The 20592-nt window shown below is 53.7% G+C and overlaps 2 protein-coding genes across 10 annotated transcripts; one reads left to right on the top strand and one right to left on the bottom strand.

Moving 5' to 3' along the window:
• Positions 1-4848: 4848 nt before the first annotated feature.
• Positions 4849-10532, top strand: Fstl3 (follistatin like 3). 2 transcript variants are annotated; one of them, XR_013106220.1, is made up of 6 exons: positions 4849-5005; positions 6169-6354; positions 7882-8097; positions 9102-9329; positions 9410-9815; positions 10122-10532. XR_013106220.1 is itself a non-coding variant. In XM_076919579.1 (5 exons), the coding sequence occupies exons 1-5, from the start codon at positions 4909-4911 to the stop codon at positions 9451-9453; spliced, it is 771 nt and encodes a 256-aa protein (XP_076775694.1). In that variant the 5' UTR covers positions 4849-4908; the 3' UTR covers positions 9454-10532. The 2 variants fall into 2 exon arrangements, 1 of the variants encoding a protein (XP_076775694.1); XM_076919579.1 differs by having other exon boundaries at positions 9410-10532.
• A 612-nt stretch (positions 10533-11144) lies between these two features.
• On the bottom strand, positions 11145-20343 carry Prss57 (serine protease 57). 8 transcript variants are annotated; one of them, XM_076919574.1, is made up of 5 exons: positions 18746-20343; positions 14855-15008; positions 13522-13666; positions 11966-12229; positions 11145-11385 (listed from the first exon to the last, which is right to left on the bottom strand). In XM_076919574.1, the coding sequence occupies exons 2-5, from the start codon at positions 14968-14970 to the stop codon at positions 11194-11196; spliced, it is 717 nt and encodes a 238-aa protein (XP_076775689.1). In that variant the 5' UTR covers positions 14971-15008; positions 18746-20343; the 3' UTR covers positions 11145-11193. The 8 variants fall into 8 exon arrangements, with proteins under 8 accessions (XP_076775689.1, XP_076775688.1, XP_076775687.1 ...); XM_076919573.1 differs by lacking the exon at positions 18746-20343 and adding an exon at positions 18539-18688; XM_076919572.1 differs by lacking the exon at positions 18746-20343 and adding an exon at positions 16618-16833 and having other exon boundaries at positions 12074-12229.
• Between the last annotated feature and the right edge of the window lie 249 nt (positions 20344-20592).

Here is a 20592-nt window from a genome sequence, read left to right as displayed (position 1 = left end):
AGACACAGGTGCCTAGGTATTTGACACCTGCTGGGGGAGACTTCAAGAGTTCTATGATGGGGAGCAGAGGCTAGACCTGTAAACCTCAGGGCACTGGTCTCTTTCTTCTTCAGACCAAGGGCTTGCCAGCCTCCTGCCTCACTAGAGGCAGGTTCTACCCTCCTCAGCCCTCATTTGCAGAGGGCCACATGCTCACTGGGCTTGTCTCACGTGTGATGAATGTCTCGTTCCCAGAAGGACTACGTGTTCTCTGAGGGAAGTCAATGTGGTGCAGCTCTTATCCCTCCCACAGCTCTCCCTAACCTCTGGCCTCAGTCTCCCTCTGCACAGTGAAGTCAGCTGCTCGAGGACACCGGACAGTTTCTGCATTAAGCAGGCAACTGGCTTCGAATGACATCTGGAGGTGCCTGCTTAGTTACTTTATTAGAGAAACAGGTCATCCCAACTGTAGGAGTCTCTGGGCCAGAGGCATCACAAGGCAGTCTGGGCAACTTAGTGAAACCAGCTTAAAAAACAGACCCAAGGGTATCAGGTATCATCGTTGTGAGGCAGAGCCCCTGCTGAGAAACCCAGTGAGGCTGAGGGAAGGACTGTCCAGGGGTGGAGCGCTGGCCTAGAACCCCTGAGTGAGAGTCTGGGAGTGTGGTCAGGGCAAAGCACATACATCACATGGGTTCAAGTGTGAGTGCCCAGAAACTAAAATTGACAAGCCTGGAGCGTGTGAAGCAGTTCTGTGAGCTAAGTGCTGCCAGGATCCCTGACAGCTGAGAAACCATGAGGAAAGGAAAGATCTAACTCCTGCAAACTGTTCTCCGACCTCCACAGGTACACTCTGACAGACATACTAACTTACTAACTTACTAACACCAGCTTACTGGGAAGGAGTTCAGGCACAGCTGAATTCAGGACTTGAGGTGCCACAGCAGGTGGCTCTGTGTCTTGCCTGGATGGCTTCTGGCCATTGGCAGGAGCAACCCACAGCTCTGCATTCAGCCTTCCAGCCCAGGAAGTTAGAGAGGGATGGGCCAGCCCCAATCTAAAAAAGAAACTGAGAGGGCATGTCTCCTTTTAGTCTAGCCTGGCCTTGAACTCAAAATACCAGAGCCAAGGATGACCTTGGACTCCTGAGTTTCCTGCTTCTACTTTCTGAATGCTAGTATGTATGGTAGGTGGGCAGGGATGGAGACCAGGGCTTCCTGCCAGTCCAACCTGAGCTATGGCCATGGCCCTGGTAGTTTGTTTTGAGGCACAGTCTCACTATCTGGCTGACCTAGAACTCTCTTCATAGACCAGGTTGGCCTTGAACTCACAGAGATTAAAGTTGTGTGCCACCACACCTGACTGGCCAAATAGGGCCAGTTTTCTGAGTTACAGTCTTCCAAGGCAGCCCAGGCTAGCCAAAACTTGTCATCCTTCTGCCTCAGCCTGGTATGGTTACATGCACGCCATCAAACCCAAGGCTTTGAAGGTCCACTTTGAAGGTTCTTACCTTGACAGTTTCTTGTAACTAGAGAAAGGGACAGGTTCTCCAGGCTCTCGGATAGGGACCTGGGGATTGAGAGGTCACTGTCCTGTCTGCACCACTTAAACTGTTATGTGTCCACCTGAAGCAGAGACATTCAGACTTTCTTTTTTTTGTTTTGTTTTGTTTGTTTGTTTTTTCGAGACAGGGTTTCTCTGTGTAGCCCTGGCTGTCCTGGAACTCACTCTGTAGACCAGGCTGACCTCGAACTCAGAAATCTGCCTGCCTCTGCCTCCCAAGTGCTGGGATTAAAGGCGTGAGCCACCACCGCCCAGCACGTTCAGACTTTCAAACCACACCAGATCCTCTTTGTGCCCCATTGTAGCAGAGTGATCTTGAGTCCCAGACCCACCTGAGCTACAAGACTTTTCATCATAGAGAGATGGAGGCTGAGGATGTGGAGGGACAGCCATGGCAGCCATGGACAGAGCTGGCAGCCATAGGCAGAGCTGGCAGCCATGGACAGAGCTGGCTGTGTGGCTGTATCCCAGTGCTGGGGATATAGACACAGGACAGTCCCTGGCCAACAGTCTAGCTAAATTAGTGACTTGCAGCACCAGTGAGAGACCCCATTTCAGCATATAAGGTGGAGAGCAGTTGGGTGTGGGCCCTTGCCCCTGGCCTCCACACAAGCAAACACGTACACACAAGTCTCTCATCAGTCAGCGATGATCTCTTCTGTTGGTCCCAAGCATGGCCTCATGCTTTAGGAGCCTCTGGCTGTCAGGGGTCATGGCCTGTCACTTCCTCTGTGCTCCTGAGTCTGGGTGAGAGGGACTCCTAGGAAGCTGAGCAGACATCCTGGGGCGTGGCCCAGAAACACCTGACTCTCAGGGCTTTGCAGTAGGAAGTGGGCAGCAGGGGAGGGGAGAGAAAAGGCTGAGTTGGGGCCAAGGGTGTCCCTGGGGAACTCATGGGTTCCCAGTACGTGGGAGCAGGACAGAGAGGGGACTTGAACCCATGCCAACCACACAATGGCCCTTTGATTCACCCAGCCCAGGCCATGGCAGTCCAGTGTGAGGGGTCAGGCCTCGGCCAAGGTCAGCGCTGTCCACCCTCTCCCCTCCCTCCTGGAAGCTCCTGGTGAGAACACAGGGTCCTGTGCCCAGCCCCAACCTAGGAGCATCCTTGGGTGACTGCCAGGGACCAGGGCCAGGTCAGTATCCTCCTCACTGGCACTGGATAGTGAAAGAAAAGATGGTTTCTGCAGTCAGTGGATCTGCTGGGCCTCCACGGTGTGGTGCCAAGACAGTTGGGGAAGATGTCACCCGAAGGGGTCTGGAGTGGATGGAAGAATGGTCTCAGAAAACCCAGTACCCCCTATAACTCCACCAACCATATTTTCCAGTTATAAATTAATTAATCTGTGTGTTTTTAAAATACACTTGTTTTATATGTATGGGTGTTTCACTGGCATGTTTGTACACCATGTGTATGCAGTACCTGAGGAGACCAGAAGAGGGCGGCAGATCCCTGTAACTGGAGTTATAGACAGTTCTATGGGTGCTAGGAACTGAACCCTAGCTCTCTGGAAGAGCAGCCACTACTCTGAACTGCTGAGCCACCTCGCCAGGCCTTTATTTATATATTTTGTTGTCTAAATCATGAGCTGTGTGAGGACAGGAATAGGTCGGCCTTAGTCACTGGGATTTCCCAACACTGGCTTGTCCACTAAGTATCTCAAACCTATGAGGGAACACATAGACCCAAGGGTGTTTGAAGGGATGGTGACCTAGCTACTTTGGAGGCCCCCATAGGAGGTTCTGGGTCTAAGAGACAAGTCCCCAGACCCATGCCAGTGTTACCCTCACGGGCTATGGGATACACTGCCTCAGCCATGGAAGGCCCATGGCACCTAAGGTCTATCTATGCCAGAAGTTGGGTGTCCTAGCAGGGAGGAAGAGGAGAAAAAGTCTTTTAACTCTGAAAGTGGCACAGCTAGCTATAGGGTCAGAGGACAACTTGCAGGAGTCGGGTGTCCTACCACATGAGTATCTGCAGCCCTAGGATGGAACTCAAGCCGTCAGGCTTGGCTGCAAGTGCCTTTACCCTTGGAGACATCTTTTTGTTGTGATGGTTATTTTGAGGCAGGGTCTCACTGTGTAACTCTGGCTGGCCTTGAACCCACAGAGATATGCTTGCCTCTGTCTCCCAAGAGCTAGGAGTACAGGGGTAGCCCACCAAGCCAGGCCACTGAACTATTCTATCTTGACTGTTTCTTAGACAGAGTCTTCCTGGCCTGTACTCCCTGCGTAAACCAGATTCAACTTGAACTTGTAGCCCCGTAAGTGCTGGGATTCCAGGGTATGCCTCGTGCCTGACGAATTGACGGTTGTGTGAGGTATATATACACATACCCATCCACAGAGGCCAGAAGACATCAGGTGTTCCTCTCTTTCACATTTAGCCTTATTCCTTTGAGACAAGAGTCTCTCACTGAAGTTGGCACTTGGGTGGCCAGCAAGCCTCAGAAATCCTCCTGTCTCCACCCTCACAGTCCTGGGATTACAGGCATCCTTGCTCCACATTGGCTTTTTACATGGACGCTGGAGATTTGAAGTCAGGTCTTCCTGTCTCTGTAGCAATCAGTCTTAACCCCAGAGCCCTCCTTTAAACTCTGGGTTTGGGTTCGTTTTTTCCTTTTTGAGTCAGGATCTCAGGTAGCCCAGGCTAGCCTCGAGCTCCCTATGTAGCTGAAAATAACCCTGAATGTTTGGATGTCCGGACGTCCAACTGGCTGTTAGCGCCTGAGCTGGACTGACAAGTGTGCACCAAAATGCTGGTGGACTCCAGGGCCCTGTGCATGCTGGGGGAGCATCTACCCACTGAGCCAGCTACAGACAACCTCAACTTCAGTTTGACTCACTCTGAAGCCATAGCTGGCCTCAAACTCACAGCAATCCTCCTGCCTCAGCCTCCCAAATGCTAGAATGGTAGGTATGAGTCTTTAAACAGTTTGGAGCAGCATGAGGACACCCTTTGCAACCGTGGGTACTGTCAGAGTGAAGTTAGGCAGGAGGCTAAAGAGAGCAGATGGCAACCTGACTGTCACCCTTAGCCCAGGTGGGGCCTCTCACCTGCATCCCAGAGATCCCCAAGGGAACACTGGACACCTGGAGGTATCCACCTCCCAGAACATGCCCTCCGGGCCACAGGTTGTGACCTGACCCCATTGTGGACTGTTCTTGCTAGACAACTGTCTGGTTCCCAGATGGGACATGGCCTGCCCCCGGTGGCCACCCCGGCGCAGGCCCGGGCCCTGCGCCTCGGGGACACGTCCGTCCCGCTGCGCCCCGCCCCGCCCGCCGCCAGCCCCGCCCGCCCTGGGCTTTTATAGGCCGAGGCGTCTGCACTCCCTGAGTCCTCGCTGCTGCCCAACACTCGCCATGCGTCCTGGAGCACTGTGGCCGCTGCTTTGGGGAGCCCTGGTCTGGGCAGTGGGATCCGTGAGCGCCGCGATGGGCTCGGGAGATTCTGTGCCCGGTGAGTGGGGCTGGGCGGAAGGGGCAGGCGAGCGGGCCACCCACGTGGCCTGAGGAATGCGGCAGGGGGATGTCTGGGGTGTGCCCTGGCTGGGTGGGCGAATGCAGGGCTCCACGCCTCCAACCTCAAAAGAGGGCTGACATTTATTTATTGAGCTCTTACTGTTTACGTGCTTTCCCATGGGTCCACAGAACAGCCAAAGCTTGTGGGTACTTTTTGCTCCCCGTTTTCAGGATAGGTAAACTGAGGCTCAGGGTCATGAACCTTTTTAAGTGACATTGTAGATGGCTCCTTAGGCCCTAGAGAGACATCTCTGGGAGGCTGGACCTGCTGATCCCATTTAGGCAGAGGGTTTCAGAATTCTCCGGATGAAATGCCTCAGGTGGAATTGTACACCTACATCTGGTTGGGATAGCGCCAGCCTCAGTATCCCTTTTTGTAAAGCCTTTGCTGAGATGCTGGGGCCCAGTTCGTGAAAGGCATTCAGCAGTGTCTCTTGAGCAAGAATGAGTTCTGATGGGGGGTGGGTGTACAGTTGTCCTCGTTTAAGGGTGACGGAAACCAAAGGTTCTATGTTCTAGCCCCTACCAGGCTGGCAGGGCTGCTAGCCTCCAGGGGAGCCAAGCCCCCTCCCCTAGGGCCGCGTCCCCCGTCCCTGTCCCAGGGGAGTGAGCTCACGCAGAGGGAATGTTCCCCAGTTGGAGTGAGTAAGAGGCGGGTCAGGCGAGGGGGGGCTGCAGGCCGGGGGCTCGGCTGTCCTGGGCACTGTCTAGACAGAGGGCAGAGGCGGGAAGCCAGTGCAGGCCCACAGACCCTCACATGCCGAGTGCCTGGCATTTGAAGGGGCTGGGCAGGGTGCCAGTTCTCAGGCCTGGAGGCCAGGCGGGAGTTGCTGGTGGAACACTGGGGTGCGGCTCAGAGGAGAAGGGTTCCCTATACAGAAGAGCTCGGGCCACATCTGTGGCTTTCTGCCCCGTCTTCCTGAGTACAGGGGTACAGGGCATCCATGATGGCTATGGATATCTCTGAATTGGCCGGGGCATTAGGTCTGGGGTGTTGGGGGTTGGTTAGGAGTTTGCTCCACAAAGAACATGCATATGGGATAATTCTTAGGTAGAGATGGGGTCTGGAGCTTCCCACCTCTTCCTCTTCTTTCCAAATAGGTGGTGTGTGCTGGCTCCAGCAGGGCAGAGAGGCCACCTGCAGTCTGGTGCTGAAGACACATGTCAGCCGGGAGGAGTGTTGTGCTTCCGGCAACATCAACGCAGCCTGGTCCAATTTCACCCACCCAGGCAATAAAATCAGCCTGCTAGGATTCCTGGGCCTCGTCCACTGCCTCCCGTGCAAAGGTAAAGCCGTGGGGTCCTAATAGTGGACAAGATCCAGAGAGAATGGGGCACTGGGGAGACACTCTGCCTGTAGACAGGGCTCATGGTTGCCCTGGGGCCCACGGCTTGAGGAGGCTCTGAGAAGCCCCTGGTTTCGTCATATAAAGCCTCTAACCTGAGTGCAGCTTTACCTGGTGGGGAGGAACTTAGCCTTAAACCCTGACCTGACACTCAGGCTGTGTCCCCACTGTTACCCTCATGGGGCCCCGAGTACCACCCCTTTCACATAGCTAATATGCCTGGGGTGTCCATGTTTTATTCTGAGCATGACGCCCACACCCCTGCGAGATGAATGAGTAGCAGTCCAGGCGCCCTCTGCCTTGGAGGAAGCATTGACAGAGGGCACCCCTAGCTTCTCTGTGCTCGGGGCTAGACCAGCAGGCACCCAGAGAACACGATGGGCAGGGCTTGGAGGGAGCAGGCATGAGATCTGGGGTTCAGGTGGTGATTAGGAGTTTGCTGGGAGGAGCCCATGAGGAAGAGTGCACTGGGTCTAGGGTTAGTCTCTAGGGGTTGGAGTGCCTGCCACCAGGCAGCTTATCCAGGAGGAAGCTAGGTAGGGCTGCAGACCTAAAAGCCAAGCCCAAGAGCCTGCATTGACCTCAGGGATAAGATTCATCTCAGATCCACCTGGCTGTGTGGTCCAGAACACATCGCCACACTCCCTCCCCCAGACCCCACCTCTAGCTTCTGGGAAGAGGAGTTATTTCAAGAAATGCCTGTCTGGGCTTGAGGGCCGGGTTGCCCACCCAGCCTCCTCTGGCCCTGGGGACTGGGGATGGAAATTTGCACCCTTCCCCTTTCTTTGATTTCCTGAAGCTGGCTAGTGGGTCAATTCCAGATGTGTGGTGGGTGGGGCCTGTAGGGGTGCCCAGGTGTGACCCTGTAATGTGGGTCTCCCCAGCTCCTTTTACACACGGAGGAATCAAGGCCAGAGAGTTCAGGGGCTGCTTCCCAGACCCACAAGCAACTGAACTGGGAGAGAGAGGGTTGTCCATTCCAAGTCTGGCGTGAAGCTCTCAGGCTAGGGTGTTTCGGGTCTCCTTGTACTCATAGCTGTGAACAGTCTCAGTTTACAGCCCATCTGTAAAATGGTGGCTGAACAACAGATTAAAAGGGACACGTGGCCAGGAGTGTGAAACATACCAGATTCCCACACTTGGGTAATAGAGGCAGGATGATCAAGAGTTCAAGACCAGCCCTGGCTACAAAGCAAGTTTGAGTAGCCTAGACTACTTGAGACCATCTCAGAAGCACACAATGAAGAGTGTGGAGCTAGGTGGAAACCCCAACACAAGACTGTCTAGGCGAGCATCAGTTTCCCCACCTGAGACAAAGGATGTGCAGGGTGAACTCCTCCCCCATGCCTCTTTGGGGAGGTCCTGGTGGAAACTGGCAATGCACATGCACCCAGTAATTGTGCATCACGGTGCGCCTGGACTCCAGTGACACGTGGGGACCCCACTCGTGTGTGCTCTGTGCCCTCAGATTCTTGCGATGGAGTGGAGTGCGGCCCTGGCAAGGCGTGCCGCATGTTGGGGGGCCGTCCACACTGCGAGTGCGTGCCAAACTGCGAGGGGCTTCCCGCGGGCTTCCAGGTCTGTGGCTCTGATGGCGCCACCTACGGGGACGAATGCGAACTGCGCGCCGCGCGCTGTCGCGGACACCCAGACCTGCGCGTCATGTACCGCGGCCGCTGCCAAAGTAAGAGCCGAGGCCGTGGAGGGGCGGGGCCGCGGGGCGGGGCTAGGGAGAGGAGGACAGGGAGCCTGGAAAAAGATAGGGCCGACCAAGGGGCGGAGCCTAGAGAGGGCGGGGCCTAACAAAGCAAGACCGAGGTGAGGCTTGCTGAGGGCGGGGCCTAGGGGAAGGTGTGCCCATACAGGGGCGGAGCCTGGAGTGGAAGAGCCTGGGATGAGATGGTGGGTCTATTCTCGGGCAAGGCCTGGAAGGGGCGGTGCTTGGATACTTTGGGGGCCTGGCCTGCATAGAGGCCAGGCCAGAAGTTGGTAAGTGGGCTCTATCCGGTTGTTGCCCAAGTCCACACCTAGCCTGAAGAAGGGCCGGGCCACACTGGCTGCACTTTAGGGACACTACTGGTTGATAATACCAGGGGGCGGGGCCTGAGGGAGGGACAGGGCTATGCAAAACTGTGTGTCAGGTCAGGTGCGTGCTAAAGACGGCAGGCTGCAAAGCCAAGATCGAGCCCCCGTTTAGCGCCAACTCGCGGGCATGTCCAGGAGCAGGGCTGTGCGCGGCAGCACGTAGCGTGCCCTGCGGGCCAGCGTGCCCTTACAAGTGCTGACGCGCGAGAGAAGCTGTGCAGCCACGGGATGGGGGAGGAGAATGTTGGTGTAGCCAAGAAGGAAACCTGATGGGTGGAGCTTGGTAGAATGGGGCAGGGTTTGGCAACTGGGTGAGTCTGTCCTTCTGGGGGCGGGACTTCTCTCCGAAGGGCGGGGCTTAACAATTGATGGGGGCTTGTGTTCTGGGGCGGGGCTTAACAGGTGAGTGGTGCTTGCGTTCTAGTGGATGGATCTTGACAGCAGGGTGGGGCTAGTGTCCCAGGGCGGGCCCGGCTCGAAGAGTGGTGGTGCGCTTATGTCCTAGGAGTGGGGCTTTCAGGTGGAGTCCTTGTCTGAGGGTAGCTGGACTCACAGGGAGGAGACACCATCCTGCACCTGACCCGCCCTCTCTCGGGCCTTCAGAGTCGTGCGCTCAGGTAGTGTGCCCGCGCCCCCAGTCGTGCCTTGTGGATCAGACCGGCAGCGCACACTGCGTAGTGTGTCGCGCTGCGCCCTGCCCGGTACCTTCAAACCCCGGCCAAGAACTCTGTGGCAACAACAACGTTACCTACATCTCGTCCTGTCACCTACGCCAGGCCACTTGCTTCCTGGGCCGCTCCATTGGAGTTCGGCACCCGGGCATCTGCACAGGTGAGAGATGTGGGTGGGTCTGGGCATCTGGTCCACCGAGGGTCGGTGCGCCATGCTTACTCTCACCTCCATCCCTGTAGGTGGCCCCAAAGTACCAGCAGAGGAGGAAGAGAACTTCGTGTGAGCTGCAGCCACTGGGCCTGGTATTTGAGGCCACCCCGATTTTATTTATTGTTACAGAAAAGATTCTAATTTATGTCACATGAACAGTCCCCAAACCTGGCCTGGAACCACTTCGGGATCCCCTAGGATCCTGAGCACCTATCTCAAGGACTGAAGGAAGATTTTGTAAGAGTTGGTATGTGCCATCACCAGGTCCTGAGATCACCTGCCGCCCAGGGAGGGCAGCTTCGTGGAGACCCACTGCTTTGATCTTCCCACCTGCTTTCCAGGCTGGAGCTGTCTCAGGGCACAGCCGATGGTAGTGTGTCCACCTCAATTGGTGTTTGCATATGGCTGACCTCAGACCAGAGCAGGCAGCATCAGGTCAGAGAAACACTGGGTTCATTCCTGTTCAGTCCACTCAGGGTGGGACCTGGTAGAAGCATTGGCTGACTCTCAGGCCTGGGACAGCCAGTGGACACTACAATTCACTGTGCCCAGAGCACCCCAGAGTCACTCTAACACTTACCGCCCTGTTTGCTGGACACCCACATAGCTTTCACCCAGTTCCCAACCAGCCCCACTTGTCACCAAGCCCAGCCGCAGGTAGTGACACCAGCCAGATGCTGTTTGGGGCCGGAAGTGTTATTTCTCATCCTTCACCCAGCTAAGGCTGAGAATTACCCACAGGTGCCTTCGAGGAAACCGAAAGGGGGCGCTGTAGCTCAGTAGGCAGAGGGCTTTTGTAGCATTCCCAAAGCCCCGCCTCCATCCCCAGCACCACGGAAAACAGATATGTTGGCTCTGGCCTGTCATCCCCGCACTTGGGAAGCAGAGGGGATCAGGCATTGAAGTTGATCCTTGGCCAGCCTGAGCCAGTGTCGGACCACAACCGAAGACCGCGGGAAGGTGCACAGCCCTCCAGTTTGGAAGCAAGGAGTTCCCAGGGTCTTTCTTGCTATCCTCCAGTTCTCAGCTGTGCCTTTCTTGTAATGTTCCCAAAAGTGTCCTTAGTAGGGAGCTGTGGTACCCTCTCCTACTCTGGAGCTCTGCCTCACCAAGGAAGTAAAAGGCAATAAAACCCACCATGTGTGACCAGCCTCTGCCTGCCTCCTTCCTCTGAACCTGGGACGAGGGTGGAGCGTGAGACCATCCACGAAAGCTTTCAGAGACACGTGGCACATCCTCAGGGGCCCCTGGGAAGTCTGAAGGCGAGTGGACAGGAAGGAGAGGAAGTGCACCCTCTGGGGTCCTGGAGGTACAGGGTCCTAAGATGTCAGCTTGCCCAGGGCTCAGGAGTGAAGGTTTGAACTCAGACCAGAATGAATGCAGGATGAATGATGGCCGATAGGATGATTGGTGCATGGAGGCGATGCAGTGATAGGAGAGCAGTTATAACTGTTTGGGTTTTTGTTCTCACTACATATATTATCCCTGTCTATGTGTTAGTGGGGTTACTCACGATCCATAAGGGATAGAGCAGGTGCAAAGGCCCGGGAGCCACCCAGAATGGGGACCACAGTGTAGAAGTGACGACTTGAGGAGGGGCAGCATAGTGGGTCTTGGTTATGAGGGTGACTGTGTGGACTGAGGGGGGGCTTCTGGAGTTGACCACATATCAGGCCATAAGCCATATATCTAGTTAGTCAGCCTTCATTAGCCTCACGTTCTCGGGGTTTTAGGGCCAAGCCTTGAAATATTCCAGATGTGAGCCAGTGAACACAGGTTGCCATTTATTTGTGTCCCAGGAGCGTGCTGAGATTCAAACACCCCTCACAGAACGTCCCATAGAACCAGGGGATGAGCTTGCCCGAACCACATCCCAGATCCAGGTCACAAATGCTGACACTTGAGTGTAGACATCTGGGGTCTTGGGGTCACCACACCAGAGGCCTGAGAAAGACACAAGGCCATGGGCCCGTCTTCCACAGACCAAGGGCCCACCCGAGTCTGCCTGGAGTGAAAAATGTTTGAGGTTAAGAGCTGTTCTTGGGGTCTTGGGTCCCCCCAAAGGAGTCTCTTATAAGCAGACAGGTCTGTGGTCTTCCAGCAATGCACAGCCTATGTAGGTGTGCAACAACCCTCTGGTGTGTCTCCCCAAGAAGCTGAAGTTTTCCTTACGTCTCAGCTCCTAGGCTGTACTTTTAGTGTTCCTCAATAGTCACTGTAATAGCCCCCAACTCACTGGCTGGTCTCACTGGCATAGCTGCTATGTAGAAATTGCTGTGTCGTCTTTTAGGAGCCCAGGCCTGGGAGAAATATCTGTTTGTGCCCTGGAATGGCCGCGCCTCGTGAGTTAAGACATACTATCTCCAGGGTGTTTTTCTGAAGGATATATACAGGCTGCAGAAATGAAAGTCTCTGTATGACTCTCAATCATCCCTCACCTTTCTGGGCCTCAGTTTCTCCATCTAATACAACATTAATGGGACTAAGCTCTCACAGGCAGCCTACTTCCAACCCTGACACCCCTCCCCCCCCTTTGTGGGCCTCGGTTTCCCCATATGGCAAGCAAGCATGGCATGGAATCATACCGCGCAGAAACCACGCCGCTGGCGGTCCCCACTGTGGGTGCAGAGCATGGCAGGACTCAGCTGGCCCTGCCAGGAGCTGTTGCAGACACGCAGGTCCAGTATGCGCACCTCGACTTCCATCAGCCCGGGAGGAGGCTCCTCGAAGTCAGACACGAAGCCCCAGCCAGATACACGGCAACGCATTCCCACCATGGGTGGCTTAGCACCTCTCCGTGGCAATCGCAATAGCCTCACAGCGGGGCCCAGGATAGCAGAGCCATTCAGCTGCAGGAAGTATGCTAGATTCAGTGCAACCCACTCTCACACCTGACTCATCAACCCTCTCCCACCTTAGTGTCCCTATAGTGTCAAGAAGCAGTAACAGCTGTGGTCCACCCGACATCAGACTCTTGCCCCCAACCACACCAGGCAGCTCAATCATGGACCAGCGACGTGGCCTTCCACCCCATCTCAGCGTCCTCCTCCACTCAGCCCTCCGTAACTCCCATGGTCCTTGGGGTGAAGACTCCTGGCCCACTGGTGATTCCAACCCCCTTGAGAGTTTCCCCATTCAACCTCAGTTTACACATCACTTCCTTCAGGAGGCCTCTGAAACTCCACAGTGCAAACAGGCACCTGGGGACCCCTGTGCACCCAGCTGGCTGTGTGGCTTTGCTGAGTGGCTGCCTGGGGCCACGGCCGGATCTTCTGCCACTCAGCTGGAGGGTGTGGGAAAAAAAATGACCAGACCCAGGGAAAGGACCAGCACATCTTGATGCACCGCTACCTCAGTTTCCTCATTTCCCAGTTTCTTCACTTGTACTGGAGGTCAGGTGACTCTAAGGGGTCCCACCCCCAGCCTCTGGCTGTGAAAATCCTCATTCCCTCATTTTTTGTCCTAAAAACTCAGCACACCCTGAAGCCCACAGTCCATGGAAGCCAGCTCTGAGACATGGAGGCCAGCTCTGAGACACACTCTTAGGAAACAGAACCCAGGGCTTCCTGGTTTGGTTTTGGTTCTGACAGGTGGAAGTGTGGAGGGTTCAGGGCAGGAGAGATGGATGGCAGGATTCAGGGGGGCTAGGTTCTACCAGCCATTTTCAAACAGAATTCAGGGACCCAGGCATGGGCTCGTAGCAAAGCCTTTTCCTAGCATGCAAGAAAAGGGCCCACGCTGGCTGTGGTGCTCAGGAGGCAGATCTCTGTAGTTTGAGTCCAGCCTGAGCTACATAATGTTTCAGGAGAGCCAGGGCTGCATAGTGAGACACTCTCTTGAAAAGAAAAGAAAGGAAAAGGAAGAAAAGGAAAGGGAAGGACGGATTTCTAAGTTCGAGGCCAGCCTGGTCTACAGAGTGAGTTCCAGGACAACCAGGGCTACACAGAGAAACCCTGTCTTGAAAAACCAAAAACCAAAAACAAAACAAACAAAAAACCCAAACCAACCAACCAAACAAACAAAAAAAGCAAAAGGAAAGGAAAGAAAGAGTTCATCCCCGGCTCCACAAGTAAATTAAATGAATAAACTCAGAAATCAGATGGACCCTGATCTGCCGATCACCCTCCTGTGCTCAGCTCACCCTCAGCAGGCAGATATCGTTGGCCTGTGTGGACGGCTGGAAATCAGGATGGCTGACAGCAGCTGCAATGCTAAATACCTGTTGTGTGGGCTCCCGGGTGAGCAGTTCATGGGCCCCGAGCACCACCAGGCCAGTGGAGGGGTCCCTGCAGGCAAACAAGGAGAGAAAAGTCATCAAGGCTGCCCTGAAGTCATGAGTTCATACACCACACCATCTCCAGGCAGCTTCTAGTCCTTGCAAGATTAACTTCCAGAGTTATAAGAATACACTTAAAGTCAACCTTATTTATTATAATTATTAATTCCATAATACTATTTTGTAGTACTGAGTATAAAACTAAAAACCTTGGGGGTTGGAGAGATGGCTCAGCAGTTAAGAGCACTGACTGCTCTTCCATAGGTCCTGAGTTCAATTCCCAGCATCCACACATCTGTAATGGGATCTGATGCCCTCTTCTGGTGTGACTGAAGAGAGCAATAGTGTACTCACATATATTAAATAAATAAGTAAATAAATCTTAAAAAAAATAAATAAAAATCTCAAGCTTCTCACTACGCAAGCACTCTACCTGACCACGCCCCCAGCCCCTCACTGGGGGATTCCAGGCAGAGCTCTGCCCCTGACCACACCCCTAGCCCCTTCATTGGGGGATTCCAGGCAGAGCTCTGCCCCTGACCACGCCCCCAGCCCCCTCACTGGGGGATTCCAGGCAGAGCTCTGCCCCTGACCACGCCCCCAGCCCCCTCACTGGGGATTTTAGGCAGAGCTCTGCCCCTGACCACGCCCCCAGCCCCCTCACTGGGGGATTTTAGGCAGAGCTCTGCCCCTGACCACGCCCCCAGCCCCCTCACTGGGGGATTTTAGGCAGAGCTCTGCCCCTGACCACGCCCCCAGCCCCCTCACTGGGGGATTTTAGGCAGGGCAAACCCCACAACCTCTGACTTGGGGATTCTATGTGGAACTCCATCCGTGAGCCACGCTCCAGTTAGGGGCTCTACTATTCAGCTACACTCCTACAGCTATCTTTCCATCTGTCTGTCTGTCTGTCTATCTATTTGTTGAGACCTGGTTCCAGACTGTAGCTAAAACTGAGCTTCAGGTTTCCGTGCCGCTGACTCAGCCTTCTGGCTAACTGGAATTCCCAGACGGCGCTGCCGTCCCGACAGTTAGCGTGAGCCCAGACAGCTTTGCTTGTGTTGAAGATGAACATAGTTATTAGATTTGATTGTTATCACCAGAAGTGGGGGTGGGGGTAGGGAGTTGGTCCTGTCTGTGTCAAATCCTGGCTTCCTGATAGTCTTCAGTTTATACCTCAGTGGCCCCAGCATGTCACCTGTCACTGAAGCAATGGGCAGCTGACGCCACCCAATGAGCATGGAACAGGAAGCCTCCACAATGGTGACGGCCCTCGAAGCTCACAGAGGCCATGTAGGGTCGGGAATGTGGCATCACCTCATGGCCTCCAACAATGTAGGATCCGCAGCAGCCTGGGGGAGGTGGGGCGATGTGAGAGACGAGGGCAGGTCAGTCAAGGCCAGTCAAGAACAGCCCAGGCAGGGAGTAGGGGTGGAGGCTGGGCTGAGAGGAAGGGGTAAAGAGGGAGGCCCCCAGAAAGCAGAGGCAGGAGGATGTCTGTCAGCCTGGTCTGCATGGAGTACTACAGGCCAGCCAGGGCTTCATGGTAAGATCTTGCCTAAGTGTGTGTGTGTGTGTGTGTGTGTGTGTGTGTGTGTGTGTGTGTGTGTGTGTGTGTGTGTGTTTTAGAGAGAGAGAGGGAGAGAGAGAGAGAGAGAGAATGTGTGAGAGTTTGTGTGTGTGTGAGAGAGAGAGAGAGAGAGAGAGACAGACAGACAGACACCACAGAGAGTTGAACACTCCTCTAACATGCATAAAGCTTTAGGCATGCCGGGTGGTGGTAGCGCGCGCCTTTAATCCCAGCACTTGGGAGGCAGAGGCAGGCGGATTTCTGAGTTCGAGGCCAGCCTGGTCTACAGAGTGAGTTCCAGGACAGCCAGGGCTATACAGAGAAACCCTATCTCGAAAAAAAGAAAAAAAAAAAAAAAAAGCAAAAGCCCTAGGCACCCTCAGCACATAAGCTGGTGTGGTGGTGCATGCTGTTATTTCAGAACTCTGGAAGTGGAGGCAGGAGGATCAGAAATTCAGGAGAAATTCAAGTCATTTCTCTTTTCAGGTGCACAGCTATTTTAAGGTGCCTGGACCATGAGAAACCCTACTTTGATTAAGACAGATGGAGGGGGTCAGGCGGTGGTGGCACACACCTTTAATCCCAGTGCTTGGGAGGCAGAAGCAGGCCGATCTTTGTGAGTTCAAGGCCATCGTGGTCTACAGAGAGAGTTACAGTACAGCCAGGGCTACACAGAGAAACCCTGTCTTGAAACAGACAGACAGACAGACAGACAAACAGACAGACAGGGATGGATAGATAGATAGATAGATGATAGATAGATAGATAGATAGATAGATAGATAGATAGATAGATAGATAGATAGATAGGAAAGACAGAGAATAGGAGGCCCTTTGGGCTGGTGAGATGGCTCAGTAGGTAAAGGCGCTTGCTACCAAGCTTGACGACCTGAGTTCAATCTCAGGGACCCATAAGGACAGAATCAACCCCTGCAAGTCTTTCACTGGTTTCAACAATCACTATAGACATGTACCCTCTCAAAATAGCTACATGAAAATAAGCAGATGTAATTTTAGGAAGCTTGGAGAAATGGCCTGTTATTTAAAACCCCTGGCTGGTGTTACTGAGGTCATAGATTCTAACCCCAGCACCTACATTGTTGTTCGAACCGACTGTAATTTCCAGGGGACCTAATGCCACCTTCTGGTCGTCCCAGGTACTACATGCATGCAGACAAACAGGCAAAACACTAATATACACAAAAATAAACAAAACAAAACCAGAGCAAGGAAACCCAGACTCCACGATCTTGTCCCTGAGGTGGCTGAGATCCCCGTTGGCTGCCTCACCCCAACACACAGCTTCCTGTTTCAGCAGTAAGAGTGCATGTGGGTCCTCTTTGGAAGCCTGGTCACCTTGGGTAGGGTCTAGTGGTCATTTGGAGTTCTCACCAGGGAGCCACATGAGCTGGGTCAGGGCAGCTGCCGTGGTCAGCATCAGGCAGTCCCAGCCTCCGCCTGTCCCAGGGACCATGGCTGTGAAGGGTGGCTTCTTTCTGGCAAGGTCTGCAGGTGCAGGAGGCTAGCTTAACCCAACAGTCCAGCCCAGAAGTAGTTCCGGGGCTGTGGTCTGTGGTCAGAAGGTGGAGCAGGCACTTCTGGGAACCAGGGAAGGATTTGACTGTTCCTGGCCCCCAAGTGTGCTGCTCATGAAAACCCAGAAGCTTAGAACCAAGATCGGGTTGTGAGCTCAAGCTCCCCTACACTTTCCTACTAGATTAACTGGCCCCTGCCAGGCTGAACACGTGTCATTCTGCCCCTCAGACCTTCTCAGGGGACAGTCATCCCGGAAGCACCAACTCTAGCCCTGGGGCAAGCACCTTGACCTCAGTTTCCCCATCAAGAACCTTAGTTCTGTGAGGACAATAAAGCTAGTTCTCTGGAGAGGAGTCTGGGGTTTGCTGCCTTTGATGCAATTATTGAGCTCCTACTGTGTACTGTACTTTCTTGGAAGAACTGGGGACACAGCAGAGACTGACCCTAAGGTCTGGAGTCAGGATATATGCTGGGCTTAGATTTCCTCATGGTGCTGATCTTTGGGAGAGAAAGTTCAGTTATCTTCTCATGTAGCCCAGGCTGGCCCCTAATTCAATATGCACCTTGAACTAGCTATCCAGCTGAGAATGACCTTGAGCTCCTGCCTCTCCCCTCCAAGTGTCATCTACCATGGACCCAGGTGAGATGGGGACTTCAGCTCCCCCAGGGTGTGTGATGGAGTCCAGAGCACACACTGGTTCATGTTTGTTTGCAGATGATGCAGCTTTAAGTCTGCTACAGGCTGTGCCCCAATACAGTAGGACCCACCCCAGGGCTGAGGCAAATGTTGGGTGCTTAAGAGCAGGGAGGAGCAGATGGGCCTGGGTGAACTCAGGGTGCACAGTGGTGACCAGGCTGAGGTCCCCAAGCAGCTCAGGGAGGAGAGACGGCTCAGGGTCAGCAAGGCCATCATGCAAGAGAAGGCACTAAGAAGGTCATTCCATCCCCCACTGAGGATGCAGGGTGAAGCTGTGCACCACAGGCCTTGGAGGGAACCTCAGGAACAGTGTGCTGGGAGCCAGGGCTCAAGAAGGTTAGTGACCGGATAACAGAGTGTGAGGGGGTAGAGAGAGACCCCAGATAAAGAGGAACAGAGAGAGACACACAGAGAGAGACAGAGGAAGACAGAGACAGAGGGAGACAGAGAGAGACAGAGACACAGAGACACAGAGACACAGAGAGACACAGATAGAGACAGACAGCAACAGAGACTCAGAGAGACACAGATAGAGAGACAGAGAGAGACAGAGGAAAAAAGAGAGTAAACGAAACAGATCTACGTGGAATGAGACAGAGAGACAGGGAGACAGAGACAAACAGAAAGCCAAGCCTGACAGTGATGCAGCTTTTTTTTTGAGACAGGGTTTCTCTGTGTAGCCCTGGCTGTCCTGGAACTCACTCTGTAGACCAGGCTGGCCTCAAACTCAGAAATCCGCCTGCCTCTGCCTCCCAAGTGCTGGGATTAAAGGTGTGCGCCACCACCTATTAACCAAACCGCTAGGGTTTGGTTAATAGCACTCACATCAATCGCTTCACCCTAGTTTGTAACTCCAGTTGCAGTGGATCTGTCGCCCTCTTCTGGCTCCTATGGGAACTGCATGCATGTGGTACATAGGCACAGGAAAATACTCAGAAAATAACAAAATCAACTACAGAGAGAGATACCAGAGATAAAGACAGCTATATAACGAGACAGAGTGAAGGGAAGTCAGTGGCAAAGACAACAACATAGAGAGTGGAATGGTGTGTGTAGCAGGGTGGACGTGGGGGCACACACCTTTAGTCCCAGCGCTGAGGCAGAAGCAGGCAGATCTACAGCGTGAGTTCCAGTACAGCCAGGGTTACACAGAGAGACCATGTCTTGGGAAAAAAAAAAAATCGCACAGCAAGTGAGGGCAAAGTTCCGGCTGCAGACTCGGGAGTCTGGTTGCTTCTCTGTTTCCTTCCGATTTGGCCAACAGTTGTGAAAGCATCTTAAGCTCACCTCAACTGCCAACCGCCAAGCTCCCAGCAGCCTGTACTGGCTTGAGAAACCCAGGAAGGTCTTCCATCTTCCATCTTCCTTCTGGGGCATTTGGGAACCCTGTGAGATATTAATTAATTTACTAATTGGCTGATTTTTTGTGTTTTTGAGACACTACCTGTATATAGACACCTGGTGAAGGAGGTCAGTGGCTTTGACAAAGATGGAGGAAAGGCTTGGACATGCCCCCAGCCAGGGCCTTGCTCTTCCATACCTCCCGGCTCTCCTGGAAGTGGCTCTCTCTTTCCTTAGACAAGGACTCATGCAGCCAGTTTGCTCTCAGACTCACTATGCAGCCAAGGCTAACCTCGAACCTTGATCCTCCACTTCCTGGGTGCTGAGGTGACAGATTCTTCCAGCCACATCGGCTCACTTTGGGTTTTTTTTTACTTTAAAAATACATATAAATACACATACACATGTATTGGTCTCACTATGTGGCCCAGGCAGGCTTGGCACTTGTGGTGGTCTTCCTCCCTTAGGCCACGGAGAAGCAGCATGTGTCACCATGTCCGCATTCCTTATGTTTTTAATATTTTACTTTGCATGTGTCCATGTTTCTATGTGCAAGTGTGAGCACATGAGTGTGCTGTGTGAGAGCAGCCTCAGCTGGCCTTAGTTACCATCTACCTGACTTTCCAGGGCAGGTTCTCTCCCTGGCCTCAGACTTGTCAATTTGGCTAGGACACATGGCCAGGGAGCCCTAGAATCCTCCGGTCTCCACCTCCTGTGTGTTGAGTTACAGGTGCATGCCACATGTGGACAGGGATTAAACTCAGACCCACATGCTTGCACAGAAAGTGCTTCAGATCTTAACTCACTTGTTTAGAGACAAAAAACACCGTCTCTCTAAAGACAGCGTCCTGAGTCCCCAGTGCATACAGTAAGAACTCTCTCTAGACTGAAAAGACGGTGGTCCAGGCACAGCAAAGATTCCAGCCAGCTGTCAGTAAAGTTTTATTGACACCAACCACTTCCGAATCTCTCCTCCAGCTCCTTTGGTGTTCATGCTAAGTGTACTGTCCTTGCAACACAAACCACCTGGCCAACAACGCTGACAACGTTCACTATCTGACCTTTTATCTGAAAAGCTCACCTGACCCTCAGTGAGTCCAGGTGAGCCGACACCGTTAGCCCTCCAGCAGTCTGAGGAGGTGGGATGGGCAGATAGGTGGAAACAGATACAGAATCACACACTCCTACACTGGTGAGCTCAGATCCAAACCCAGGGAAAATAGGTGTGGTGGCACAGGCCCGGCTGAGGCAGCGGGTATTTCTGTGAGTTTCAGGCCAGCCAAGTCTACACAGCAGTCTACATGGTTTCAAAAGAAACCAAAAGAAAGGTGTGTGGCTTCGGAGGAAGGCAGGAGGATGTCCTGGGACCTCCACATACACACAAGGTGAACACACAGTCTACAAAACCAAACCAAAGGATAACTACTCTAGCACAGAAGAGTTTTATGACTCACTCTCCCTGCTCCGCCCCAAGGCCCAGTGAATGCCTAGGGCCAAGGGGCTGCAGTCCAGGCAGAAACACGGGAAGTCACATGGTGCACCCTCTGGGGGAGACAGGCCCTGTGTCTTTTTTACTGTGGCTCTCCAGTGCCCTGGGAACAAAGTCTAAGTTGACCCAATGCCCCTTTGCTCAGTCTGGCAGCATCAGAGCTGACTAAACTCCTGAGTTCAATAGACCATATCCAGCCATTAGCCCAGGCTGGGCCTCCTGCGGGAGCTGAGCCCCTCAACAGCTGCTGCAGTGGCTCTCCCGTGGTTCGAGGATCCCACTTGGGGCCCTGAACTGTATCTGG

Source organism: Arvicanthis niloticus, chromosome 22 (genome assembly GCF_011762505.2).
Source record: "Arvicanthis niloticus isolate mArvNil1 chromosome 22, mArvNil1.pat.X, whole genome shotgun sequence".
Classification (NCBI taxonomy): Eukaryota; Metazoa; Chordata; class Mammalia; order Rodentia; family Muridae; genus Arvicanthis; species Arvicanthis niloticus.
The sequence above is the reverse complement of the archived record's forward strand: the minus strand, read 5'-3'. Positions and strand labels throughout refer to the sequence as shown.

Coding starts and splice junctions, on each gene's coding strand:
- Fstl3 (XM_076919579.1), top strand. CDS start 4,909: ATGCGTCCTGGAGCACTGTGGCCGCTGCTTTGGGGAGCCCTGGTCTGG. Junction 6,355..7,881: donor CCACTGCCTCCCGTGCAAAG/GTAAAGCCGTGG, acceptor CTGTGCCCTCAG/ATTCTTGCGATGGAGTGGAG. Junction 9,330..9,409: donor GCACCCGGGCATCTGCACAG/GTGAGAGATGTG, acceptor CCATCCCTGTAG/GTGGCCCCAAAGTACCAGCA.
- Prss57 (XM_076919569.1), bottom strand. CDS start 16,699: ATGGTCCCTGGGACAGGCGGAGGCTGGGACTGCCTGATGCTGACCACG. Junction 15,009..16,617: donor CCAGCTCATGTGGCTCCCTG/GTGAGAACTCCA, acceptor CACCTCCCCCAG/GCTGCTGCGGATCCTACATT. Junction 13,667..14,854: donor GCCCATTGCTTCAGTGACAG/GTGACATGCTGG, acceptor GTTTGCCTGCAG/GGACCCCTCCACTGGCCTGG.